The sequence below is a fragment of the Triplophysa dalaica genome, chromosome 8 (genome assembly GCF_015846415.1).
Source record: "Triplophysa dalaica isolate WHDGS20190420 chromosome 8, ASM1584641v1, whole genome shotgun sequence".
Taxonomy (NCBI): Eukaryota; Metazoa; Chordata; class Actinopteri; order Cypriniformes; family Nemacheilidae; genus Triplophysa; species Triplophysa dalaica.
In genome coordinates, this window is record NC_079549.1 from 23,796,532 (window position 1) to 23,809,848 (window position 13,317).

Sequence of the window (13,317 nt, forward strand, 5' to 3'; positions counted from 1 at the left end):
ACATCACATATCATCCAAATCAAATGAATGTGCTGTCGTGTTCATTTCACTTTCTTCAGAAGTGGGATTTTTAAAGAAACTCTGTGCAGCTGTCTGCCGGTCAAGTGATCACCAGCTCAGGAATAAATCCTGTTATCGGTGAAAAACACCTTTTTTGGTGCATTTGAACTATAAAACATCCATTAAAACACACCGCAAGGCACTGTGTCTGTGTGTCCATGCATACGAGAGCTGCTCAATTCTCTCCGTGTCTACTGTATATGGCTGAAGGATATGCGTTTATTGAGTCTCTCAATATTTGTTTTTATGGTATTTAATATCTTTAATTCGTGACTTTGCTTGGAATGAGTTTAAAATGACCATTTTTAACCACTTCTTTCATCCAAAATCCATCCTGATGTGTTTGCGTTTTTCTGGTTCTGCTTCTCTCACAGTGCTGTGTCTCTATGTAATATTTGAAAACGCTTTGTGTCAACTCTCTCTTTCTATTTCTGACACATCTCATCTCTTTTCCTAAATGGATAAACGCACCGGTCACTTCAGCCTTCATCTCTCTCAGTAAGCGTAAAACACAGTAAGTAAGACACAAATCAGCTTCAACACTATGTGATTGACAAAAGCATTAAAACATTTTTCTAAAACTTTAAAACATAAAAACTAAAGACCTAAAAACAAAAGGTGTGTACAACAAAGAAGGGTTTTGATAATTATTAATATTTTAGAAATAAATCTGAAATAAAGTTAAAAAAAAAAAAAACATTTATCATCACCAAATTATGATCAATATTAACTTAAACGTTTATACAATTTAAACACTGTTGGGTGTAACTAGGTACTTAGTAATTAGTTACTGTAATTTAATTACTTTCCCATTGAAAAAGTAAAGTAAGGGATTACTTTTGTCTTTTCTGTAATTTAATTACAGTTACTTCTGACGTAATTAAACTAAATACTTTAATACTGTAATATATGTGTGTGCAATAGCGGAATTGATAGTGAGAATAAAACAGCACGTCCTGAATTTTGGATATTATGTAAAGAATTCTGTGAGAAAGAATGAGAAAGCGTGTGAAAGAATTACCTTCTTGGCTCTTTGGATTACATTTGGTCCTTTACTTAGCAGCTTTTCAATCAAATACTCTCGATTCTATAAACACAGACAGAAACACAGACACGTATCAGTGATGGACCGCTGTGAAGACATCTGAAGAGAGGAGAGAAGGAATATAGAGCCATACCTTTGCCTTCTGAAAGAATTTACATTTCAAAAGCTCGGCTGCCGTCGGCCTGTGGAGATGGAAGAGCTGAGTTAGAGGACTTAAAGCTGACATTTCAAGACCGATACATTTTATATACCAGAGCTAAAAAAAGAGCGTTTTTCTGTCGGTACACCGCTGTAGCATTCTCTGCTGGGAATGTTCAGCATCACGCACCGCTGGCATCCGGGTACCTGAATCAGCTCTTTAAAATGCCAAATATGTGCTCGACTGAGCCGCACGTCTGGATATAAAGCTATTCTGCATCATTTGAACATCATCTGATGAATTACTGCTGCCATTCTTACCAGAACATCTATATGAATCTAATCGAATTCAGCACACCATCTGTTTTCTGGGCCGGTTATGATTCAATGGTTACTGCAACAATTAAACAGGAATGAGTGTAATGAATAAGACACAATCTATCATGATCTATATTTACATAGAAAGTAGGCGGGGTTTATTTAGAAAAAACGATCTATCATTATACTGTACGAAAACCATATGCTACATGTATTACAATGTTTTACGATATGTCCGCTTATTCCTAATAGTTGAACAGCAAACACAAACTATGTTGTGCATTTAGAGCTTTAGGGAGGACTTCTTTAGTTCCTTTCTTAATTTAAGTTTTAGGAGAAAGTTCTGTTTTATTTTTCAGAGGCAGACATATCAAATTAATTTATTTACTAATTTAAATCACACTAAATATTCGTTAACACCTTGAATGTTGTCAATTCTACAGAAGGTTATTTTAGTTTACTCAAAGTAAAACTTTGAAAAAGTCTTTGTTCGTTGAAATCAAATAAAATATTAGATTAGATTAGAACTTAACTAAAGGACCATTTGAAATGTCGCCCTAATAATGAACCTAAATAAGTTTAAAGCACTAAAATTATAATAATGAACAAAAACTGTAATAGAAATGAATTAATATTAAATAGCAACATAGAAAATAAACAGATAAATTATAAAATGACAAAAGCATTAAACAAAATTTCTAAAACTTTAAAACATAAAAACTAAAGGCCTAAACATAAAAGTTCAAAATCAAAACTATAATAACTCTGATTCTATAAAGTTGTTTGAAAACAACAAAAAGGTTTTTGATAATTATTAATGTTTTAGAAATAAATCTGAAAAAATTAAATAAAAATAATTTAATTACTTTTCCACAAAGAGTAAAGAAAGGGATTACTTTTGTCTTTTCTGTAATTTAATTATAGTTACTTCTGACGTAATTAAACTAAATACTTTAATACTGTAATATATGTGTGTGCAATAGTGGAATTGACATCCAAATTCACATACGCTTTAATGTATAATTCTCACATTTGTAATACTTTGCTCAGTAAATAAGAGAACTTTATGTGGTTTTATATTATTTATTTGAATGAATTAAAAGAGCTGTTTCATTTCTGTCCAATCAAGGTTGATGTAGGATATAGAAAGTCATTAGTAATAAGTAATTAAATTATTTTTGGAGAGAGTCATTTGTACAGTTATCTAATTACACGATTGAATATGTAATTAGTAACTAGTAATTCATTACTTTTTCCAGAGTAATTTACCCAACACTGATTTCAAAGGGATAGTTTAGTCAGGAAAAAATCTGTCATCATTTATTCTCTCTCATGTGTTTGTAAATCTGTATGAACACAAAAGAAGATATTTTGAGAAATGTATCCGTGGTTTTGTGTTCGTACAATGGAAGTCAATGGGGTTCAGTGTTGTTTCATTATCTACATTCTTCAAAATATCTTCTTTTGTGCTCTGCAGAAGAAACTCAATCAGGTTTTAATTTAAATGAGTGTGAATAAACGATGACAGTCACCTTTTTGGGAGAACTACTAATCCTATTTCACACCCTATGTAGTGTATTGACCCTTTGACGTACACGGCATCAGTTTAGTGTCTATTGTCGGCATTTGTTCATCTGTATCTATTTGTGCCTAATCAAACCAGCTTCAGCAATTCTGCCGGCACTGCGTTTCTGTTATCGACTCCAATTCATCTTCCGATAGGCCAAAAGGACAGCAAACTCTCTCAGTTCTCTCGCACCAAAGCGCTACTAAAGGACAGACAATAAACTGCTATTCAATAATCTACATCACATGTTACAAATCAATATGTTTACAACCAGCAGCAGCGATAGGGCTCTGTTGAGATTTCTGCTCATGCACTGGAATAGTTTAGCGTCGTGTGGTCCATTTAGCAGAAAGAGCTCTCGTTTCTCTCAATTCTCGGATGTCGATTTTCTAATTTGCGTGAGCAACGCTGTCGGATACCTTTTTGCTGGGTCTTTCTGAAGGCACAGCGATATGAGTTTTCTGAAGGATTTCCCATACTTCTTCAGCATCTCTTTGTCCTCGACGCCCGTCTCCAGACTTGGCGGATCGTTCTGCAGCGTGAGCATTAACACCTGCAACCATCACATGGCCATAAAACACTTAAATGCCTTATTTTGTCATTATGTGATGCGTCCGGTCAGATAAAGAGAGCTGCGAAAACCATTTTCACCTTGTTAAACGCTGATGTTGATAATACATATGGAAATTTCGTTAAAAGGGCATAAAAAATGAAAATTAATCAAACGCATGAATAATAAACTGTGTGGTGCATCAGGCATTAATACCACTTAATGCTTATTTTAAAAACAGGATAAAAGATTGACAATCATTCATTTAGCAAACGCCTTTATCCAACACACTTTACAGCCATTCAAGCTATAAATTTTTTTTTATCAGTACGTGAGTTCTCTAAGAATAAAGCATCACAGATGAGAGACATTTGCTTTATGTGCTGATGGGCTACACAAATGGACCTATGAACAGCCGGTTACCACGGTTACCTTCATAGGGGGGTATCGATGGTAGGGCGCCGAGCCTGTCGCGAGTTCAATGGCCGTGATTCCAAAACTCCAAATGTCAGCTTTGAAGTCGTAACCCCGCACCTGTGGTCATATTATGCTGGTCACTGACAGTTTGATGATGTAACGGCAACGTTGATCAAACAGCTCATACAGTATATGACTTTTTTATGCATTTGGTTAACTATAAGTTTAATCAGTATGTTTGTTACCTGGGAATCAAGAAAATTGATTCAATTCAACTTTTAGGATATTGATAAATACTAATATAAATATATCTGAAAAAATTAAATGCTCCAAGGCATTCGTGTATAAAAGGCTTTAATTCTCCGGGCAACATAATTTAAAATATTAAAAGTGTAGATCGCTTTTTGAAGTTGTGAAATATATATGAGAACTGACCTGCTCCATCACCTCGGGGGCCATCCAGCACGGGGTCCCCACAAATGTTTTTCTGACTTTGTGTCTGGTGACGTCTCCCCCCGTGGCGAGAAAAGCACTCACGCCAAAATCTACAGAGTCAAGCGAACCGGATGATTTAAAGCCTCATTAAAACTCTGACAGACAATAAAAGGCCACTATCTGGCGTGAATGACATTGAGAAATGGACTGACAACTTTTGATATGAACTCTTTCCCCGGCAACAACAAGTTATCTCGTTGTTTAAAAAAAGTACCCCCTGTCAAAGAAAAGTTATGGCAATCAGTGTTTGAACTGTTGTACAGCAGGTGGCGCCGTTACACATCTTTGGAAAAAGTTCAGAATCTCTGAATCTAAAACGTATAAATTGTGTTTTTTGGGTAAACATTTTATCAATTTTTTATCATTGTTCGGAGTCTAATCTGGGCAGAGTCTTTGACAAAAAACTGCTAATTATCTCATCTTTTTAATCAAAATTATGCATTTTTTAAGAAACCTTCCCATATTTAAAGTTCCGGTGAAATAAAAAATGCAAATACCTATTATTCCATGAAATATAACCGGGTCTGTTGCCAGTTCCACTATGAAATGCAATGGCTGTTTTATACATCCATTCAAATCGTAGACGAAAACAAAAGCCACGCCCACTATATTTCTCATTAAAAATTTATTTTCACTCAGAAATGCGTCGAAATACGGAAATAAAAACAATCGAAACGTCCAGTTCAAGGGGACTTTAAAAAGGTGATAAAAAGAAAAAATTAAGATAGAAAAATGTAATTTATTTTGTTTAAAAGCAGAGACTCACTTTTTTTCCTTTGATATATTGTTTGTCCATTTATTTATTACAGAAAATCTTTGAGGTTTGAGTCAAAGCCAAACTGTGAAAACCCCTGTTACTGTTTATTAACAGATCGATAATTTAGATCTACATCAGCCAGATTCCCCCGGGGATGGAAAAGCCCCATTTCAGTGTAACACTTTGTCCACTATGATCGATGTCACGGTCCACTTTTACTGCTCTCCTCTAATGTGCCAGAAAGCTTGAACTCATCAAATTCCTCATACAGAATGACAGAAAAAGTAATCGGAGTGCAGAGAATAAATCATCGCTCATAATCAAATCACAATTAACCTCATTTAAAGAAAATGTCAAAAATAATAAATGAAAGTGACCAGATGACGTAAAGGGCTCTGCTGTAAGATATCACTGTTGTAGTCCTGATGTCGACGGTAATTAAAGCTAATCTGCATGACCTTAAAAACTAATATAACTCTCTCTCACTTCATAAATGGTGCTTTATAGCTATACATGGAGCATCAGCCAATACAAATGACATCTGAACAAAAGCTTCATTAACTTGTGGCTATAAATAACATTTATACAGTCTGATATTATGACTATTGTGTGGCTGAAGATTGGGCACCATTTCGAAGTCATTATATAAATGCAAGCAAATTTGTGACACATTAATTCAGATTTCCACTGATGTACAAACAAAGATGCTCTTTGAAGCCTTTTTAGATCACACAGAGATCATTTTAACATTACATTCTGAATACCCGGGATTATCTCCTAGGCCCAATGGAAAAGGTTAACCCAGGATTCTGTTTCGGGTTAACCGGTTTAAAATGACTAGCTGACACGTTATTAGTTTGAAGACGCCACGATTGTCATTTTGAAGAATTAAAAGTAACAATAATTTACTAATTCCCTGCCGGCGTTTTTTTAGATTCAGAGCGATGACACGAACATACACAGAGAATTTATTGCTTTTGGATCCGTATATGATGCACGGTTTAAACGGTGGGTAACAGCGCCACCTACTGCATAACAGCAGATTGCAGTAAAATCTGGTTCTTTGCAGGAAAGAATCTTCTCTTACTTGACGTTACATTGACACTTAGAAAGTCGATAGAAGTTTTCAAACCTGCGATCTGCACCGATCCGTCTTCTCCAAGGAGAATATTACCCGCTTTCACATCTCTGAGGACATCAGGACGAAACACATTCATGCCACACTTTATTATAATCTTAACAATTCTGGAAACTATCCATAGCAAGATAACACTGTGAATCTTTTTTTTCTAGAAAATTTCTGGGGGCCCCTTGCATCCTTCTGGAGACCCCTGGGGGTCCCCGGACCCCAGTTTGAAAACCCCTGCGTGAGATAGTCATGCAACTGACACACTGAATCCTTCAGAGGTGTTAAAATAAAGAAAACAAACTATTGGTCACCTGTGAATTTGTCCGTTTTTGTGTAGATAATCTAATCCCTCCAACACTTCATTTAATATGGTCGCTATCGCGGGTTCATCTAGAACGCCGTTTTTATGTTCTCCTTTGCTGAAAGTTTGTTTGATGATGTCCAACACTGAACCTGGAGTAAAGTAAACTTGTGTCATTCAAAACCCACGCAAAACTTGTCTGCATAGAAAATAGATGTTGACACACGGCACCCCAAATATTTAAGGCGCACTTACAAGCATATGATGTCACTGTATTGCATTGAACAACACAATTTAAAATCAAGTGGTTTTACTTTAAGAAGAGATGCACCGACACACATTCCACGAAAATATTGCATTATTGATCAAACAAAAGACACCAATACAAATCTAACCATATCCAATGTGACTTTCACACCGCATTCAAGACACACATTTTAGCATCTTGTGAGAAAAGCTCGAGCATCATTTGTTTGGAGTTCATAGTTCATATGGTCTTAAGTGTGGCTACAAATTCACATGGACCCTTTAGCAATCATTTGACAGAAAATACAGATCTCACCTCCACTGAGGAGTTTCATGACCAGCCACAGTTCATCTTTCACAACAAATGAAGTGTAGTAGGTCACCACGTTTGGATGGTTGCACTGACTCATGGCTTGAATCTCTTTCTGTGGACACACATGACGTTTATGAAGTTATTCAAATGTATTTTTAAATACAATTCTTGTATAGGTCTTCAGTCGTTCAACTGACATTTACGTAACACGTATGCATTTCATGCACCCTTCAATTCAAAACAATTTACATTGCGTTCACAATAAACATTTACTTTTCATGTGTTTCCTGGGAAAACATTACCCACGAATCCATGCATTACCAGTGAGCTATAAGAACATATTTTTAAGAATTGTGACATCCTAGAATATAATGATTATGAAAACGTGACATCTGTGGGTCATCATAAAATAACACAAGCCCATATTTCTGCATCTGCCGATCTGAGTAAAGCTGAGAGATGTTTGGTGTAAATTCCCATCGCTGAGAGGAAACTTGTTTTCACAGCCACAGAGCCATTAATCAAACCATCAATCTCTCTCTTTCTCTCTACCAAACAAAGATCAATGAAACAACTCACACATCTGTGTGCGTGGGACTTGTTTTTATATCCCGGTGGGGACTTAAGCTGAATAAACACCAACTCATGGGGACTCGTGTCACAAAAAAAAACTTATAAATTATATATATTTTTTGAAAATCTAATAATGCAAAAAGTTTTCTGTGATCTTAAAGTTTAGGGGATAAAAGTGTGTGTGTGTGTGGGGTGGTTTGTTTTTAAATCCCTTTGGGGACTTAAACCTGAATACACACCAACTCATGGGGACTCATGTCACAAAATGAACATAAATTGGACAGAACGATATTTTTTGAAAACGTAATAATGCAAACTCATGGGCACTTGTGTCACCGTGGGGACCAAAATTGAGGTCCCCACAGGCAGAAATGCTTATAAATCGTACAGTTTTCTTTGATCTTTAGGTTTAGGTATAAAATATACAGTTTGTACAATATAAAAATCATTATGCATATGGACTGTCCCCACGTAGATAATAAACCAGACTTGTTTGAGCAGGTGTGTTGACATGTCACCTTAAGCTGTTTGTGATCCTGTTTGAATTTAACACTTGTGTATTTGTATGGTAAACCCAGCAGAAGCAGACACACGCGTGTATATAATGTTTCTCACCAGCAGTTCATCCATGCTGGTCTGGCACTTCTCCAGGTTGATTCTCTTGATGGCCACGCGCTCTTGTCGAGGGCTACACAACGCTGCCTGAACAACCGCCGTGGCACCACTGCCTGCAAAACACAAAATACACGTCCTGAATAAACAATGCACGTGCCGTGTCAAATGCATTATTCTAGATGAAAGGCCGACAGCAAACATGCCCTCGAAACACACAACACCGCGAACACAACAGATGCAAATCATCCTTTTCATCTGCTTATAGAACTGACAATTGAAATGTTTAAGGGATAGTTCACCCAAAAATGAAAATTCACTCATCATTTGCAATGCCCTTAAGTCATTTCATTATTGTAAAAATGTCTTTGTTCTGATGAACATAGAGAAAGATATTTGGAAGAATGTTAGTCATTTTCAATTCTGTGACATCACTGACTTCCATAGTAGGAAAAATTAAATGGTAGTCAAAGGTGGCCCAGAACTGTTTGTGTAACTAAATTATCACACTTTGTGTTCAACAGAACGACAAAATATATAAAAAAAATCAAACTATGGTAGTGAATGATGTCACAGAACTATAAATCGCTAACATTCTTAGAATTATCATTCTTTGTGTATAACAGAACAAAGACATTTAAACAGGTTTGAAACAAGCTGACAGAGTACTTCTAGGAGAAGTATCTCCTTGACTTTATATTCACTTTAAGATTTGAATTTAAATTCAATTTGTATGACTGTTTATAGAAAAGATGAAATAAGTTTGTATGCAACTGTTGAAGGGACCTAAAAGTAATAAAGTTGATTAAATGTCAACATTTTTTTTTCTGTGATGTAATACATTTCGTTGTTGCAAATTCTGTGTTGATTTAAACTCACCGCAGAATCATTACGTAAAAGACATAGGCTAGATGAGATTCTGCCGAAATTGTGCAATCAACATTTTGCATTGTATGTTATAGCCAGTTAAACGTCTATTATTCGTTAATTACAGTTAATTTGCAACAATTAACATTTCAATTAATATCAATCACACTAACACAATAAAAACAGGATAACCAGATTTAAAATTAAAAAATTAAAAGTAAGCTGTGTTTGCAAAGTAACTCTTCATTTATTTAAATACTTAGTACATATAAATATTTATTGAATTAAACATAATATAGTAACAAAATAAAATAAAATAAAATAAGTAAAGTATAATGTGATTAAAAAAATGTTGGCAAGGCGTCCTCTGTTAAACACATTTACTGTGCTTTATCATGTAACTCATAAAAATAAAAATGCCAATAACTGATTACAGCTCACACTTCCTCTACACTCACTACTGTACAGTATGTACACACACACACACACACGAATCCAGTGCTGCTTTTCACACCGCATGAGTGTGTGACACGCTGCCAACTGCGGCTGACAGATAAGAAGAGCTCCTGACGCCACACACTGTCCTGATCAACAACAGAAGAAACACAGAGATGTTACAGTAACTCTTATCTGAAAAGATACCATACTGCTTCAACAAGACTCATCATATCTGTGGCCATCAGCCATTAACACATGCTTGTGGGGTTTGTTTGTTTGGGACCAACATTTCTGTGGTCGAAAGAAGGAATGAAAGAATGAAATGAAAGAAGGAAAGAAATTAATAAAAGAAAGAAGGAAGGAATGAAAGAAAGAAAGAAATGAAAGAAGGAAAGAAATTAATAAAAGAAAGAAGGAAGGAATGAAGGAATGAAAGAAAGGAATGAAAGAAATGAAAGAAGGAAAGAAATTAATTAATAAAAGAAAGAAGGAAGGAAGGAAAGAAAGAAAGAAAAAAAGAAAGAAAGACGTATTTTATTTATTTTTAATTACCACTGGTCTTTAATCGTAGTAAACTGTTTTAAATCACTTTTCCCCCCACAGGGCTACTTGTCTCATTCTCTATGACCCTTGAAATAAAAGATGACATTTGTGTTGTGTTTTTAAAGTCCTATTCACAGTGCTGTTACAGTTTGGTCTAGATTTTATTGGCCTATTAAATGTGACAGTTTTAATCATCAATAATCTCAGGTCTTGTGAAACAAACACTTATAAAAGCTCTTTTCTAACACTGAGGTCTTTCTAAATGAAATATTATACTACAATATTTTCCGCATGGCCTCACTGTGACCAGGCACGCTAACTTTATGAAGATCAAAAATGTGTCGTAGATAATCAAAAGTGAGCTGTTGTGATAAATGTATTTATTGGTTTATTTAATAGGGACCATGCATAATCATCAACATTGTTGTACAAAAATACACCATGTAAATATGCCAGAATTAGAATAACTACTTTTCATCTGCAGTCCCTAGGATTTGGTAATGTTGTTCGTTCTATATGATACAGAAGTCTTTCATAGTACAATGTGAGATTAGATTCCTCACAACTTTAGAAGTGTTGTGCACATTGCGCAATTCATCCAGCAGAGGGCGACGTGCTCATGATGCATAGCAAGCAGATGACACCTCCGTTTGACAGACAGTCCAGATGCGAGCAAGTGCTGATCTAAAGGTCCAGATATACACCTGATCACAGCACAAACCAAACAGACACCTCTATTTATATAGAACCATTTCACACTGCGCATAAACCTCAAAAAAACATGCGCAATAGAAACTTCTTCACACCACTGAAACTTTCCGTGTCCGCAGTTCATGTTCTTCTTACACATGAACTTCTGCTTCTTCTAATTTCACTTTGAATAAAAGCGTCTGGTAGAAATATGAACATTTAGGTACATATCCTGATATCATCATAAAAACATAAAGAAGTTGAACTGTCTGATATCTCGTCATTAATGAAGTGTTGGACCCCATTTAATCATAAATACCGATTCAATGATTAGATTTATACAACTTTTGAATAGCCTTTATTGAATTGTTGTATCCTACCAGAACATTTATTTCTAAACATGGTTGTCGCTTTTCTCATAAAATTGGAGACTGATTTGTACCATTCGACGATTTCACAAATGTCTTCTACTGATCCCTGAACACTATAAAACATATAGAAACAGAATAAGTTTCCCAAAGTAACTTACAAAAATAACCTCTATTATCTCCTTCATATTATTTTGTCCATCCCCTACAGCTGCCTGATATAGATGCTATAGTTGACGCTACACTGTGACGTCTGTGTGATGTAGGCCTGCTGTAAAGATACAATACTGTTACACAGTTGCGTGATGCTGTTAGTTGTATCAGTGATGATGGCACGTGTCCAGAAGAGGAAATAACACGCGCACTATCCATCACGCTGCATCTGATCCTGAGCACATCACGAGCAAACATCTTACATTTACTTTCCATCTGATAGGAAGCGTCACTTTTCATAAGAAATGTTCATATCGCTACGTGTCACATCCGCATTGCATTTCTGCCATCGGCCGGTGCTTATGATAAAAGCCGGCAGGCCCTCTTGTCACAGACACGCAACAAACTCTTGACATAAACCAGCGCGCGCTGACAGACAACCGAGCGCGACTCACCGATCACCTCCTGCAGCTCGTACGCCTCCTTGACGTTGGGCCAGCTGACGGTGGGCACCGGCTGCGGGGTCAGGACAGCCGCCGGGGAGTCGCTCTGCTCCGCCATGATGCTGCTGAGAGAGTCGCTCACCTCCAAGTTGCTGCTGCTGGTGCTGCTGTTGCTGGATCACTACCGCCTGAGATGAACACATCCGGAGACAGACACGCGCGTCCTACTACGGCGAAGGATTTGCTCATGAATATTCATTATGGGCGTTCCTACGTTCACGTTCTATTGGCTGAAGGCCTTGCTAGATTATAAATAAAAATTTACAAATGACTTTTCTTAGAGGCGTAGCGTTCCGGTCACGTTAGCTAATTATTATTTTCAACCAGGTTTTGACCAAAAAACTAAATCGTTCGATATGTCAAACGCACTAAAATTTTGACGTAAATATAATTCATTTGAATGTGGTTATGAAGAGGCGTGTTTTAAATGCTTTATACGCAACAATTTATTAAAGGCATAATATTACAGCAGCACGATTTTACATGTGACGGAACGACACACTCAAGCCTTACCAACAGATGGCGAAAATTGTCATAAAAAATGCTAATGTGATAAAACAACAGATGTTGTTTGAGATTGACCACTTTTAATGCATTTTACAGCTTCTCGTTGGTACAAGTCATTCTGCAAGAACTCAAAGCCTTTGAAATGTATATATGCGTTCAAATACATTAAACATAATTAAAGGAAACATATAAATTCTACATAAAAGTATTTACAGATTAGTGTATTTATGATGTGTAACCTTTTCAAAATCTGTATACACAGTGACACATCGTCGCCACTGATCAAGGACATGTCGGTCATTGTCCAGCAGATGGCGCCATTTAATAAGCAGATGTTGCCATCCGTTAAATCAAAATGAAATGTGACTAAAATATAATGCCATATTGATGTCATTTTAGGGATAAAAAATAACAATTTATGAAAGGAAAACACTGAATTGCATTTAAAAATGCTTAAAACATCTTTTTGAATTCCGCTGTCTTCTTTGACATAAAAGAACATATCGCTTGAAACGTCTGCCGGATTGACAAACTGGGTGAACCAATCAGCGTCAGGGAGGCGGGGCGCTTGAATCTGATGTACTTTCCAACAAAATAAAAAGCGGCAGAGAAACACTCAACGCAAACTTATTATGATGGACTTTATGGAAAGAGGCTTGACGAAACTCACCGGAATTTCTACATTTTTGTTCTATGTAAAAGTACAATTATGCCGTTCTTGGGAAGC

General features: G+C 36.1%; 1 protein-coding gene across 1 annotated transcript in view; it reads right to left on the reverse strand.

Annotated features, from left to right (window-relative positions):
* stk39 (serine threonine kinase 39) overlaps positions 1 to 12,712 on the reverse strand; it is a 36,235-nt gene extending 23,523 nt beyond the window's left edge. The window contains exons 1-10 of the mRNA XM_056755473.1: positions 12,036 to 12,712; positions 8,525 to 8,637; positions 7,340 to 7,448; positions 6,788 to 6,929; positions 6,480 to 6,535; positions 4,531 to 4,640; positions 4,111 to 4,212; positions 3,548 to 3,681; positions 1,239 to 1,287; positions 1,082 to 1,147 (exon numbers count right to left, since the gene is read on the reverse strand). Of these exons, the coding sequence (XP_056611451.1) occupies positions 1,082 to 1,147; positions 1,239 to 1,287; positions 3,548 to 3,681; positions 4,111 to 4,212; positions 4,531 to 4,640; positions 6,480 to 6,535; positions 6,788 to 6,929; positions 7,340 to 7,448; positions 8,525 to 8,637; positions 12,036 to 12,141 (987 nt within the window). The 5' untranslated portion in view covers positions 12,142 to 12,712. The remainder of the gene's footprint in view (positions 1 to 1,081; positions 1,148 to 1,238; positions 1,288 to 3,547; positions 3,682 to 4,110; positions 4,213 to 4,530; positions 4,641 to 6,479; positions 6,536 to 6,787; positions 6,930 to 7,339; positions 7,449 to 8,524; positions 8,638 to 12,035) is intronic.
* Between the last annotated feature and the right edge of the window lie 605 nt (positions 12,713 to 13,317).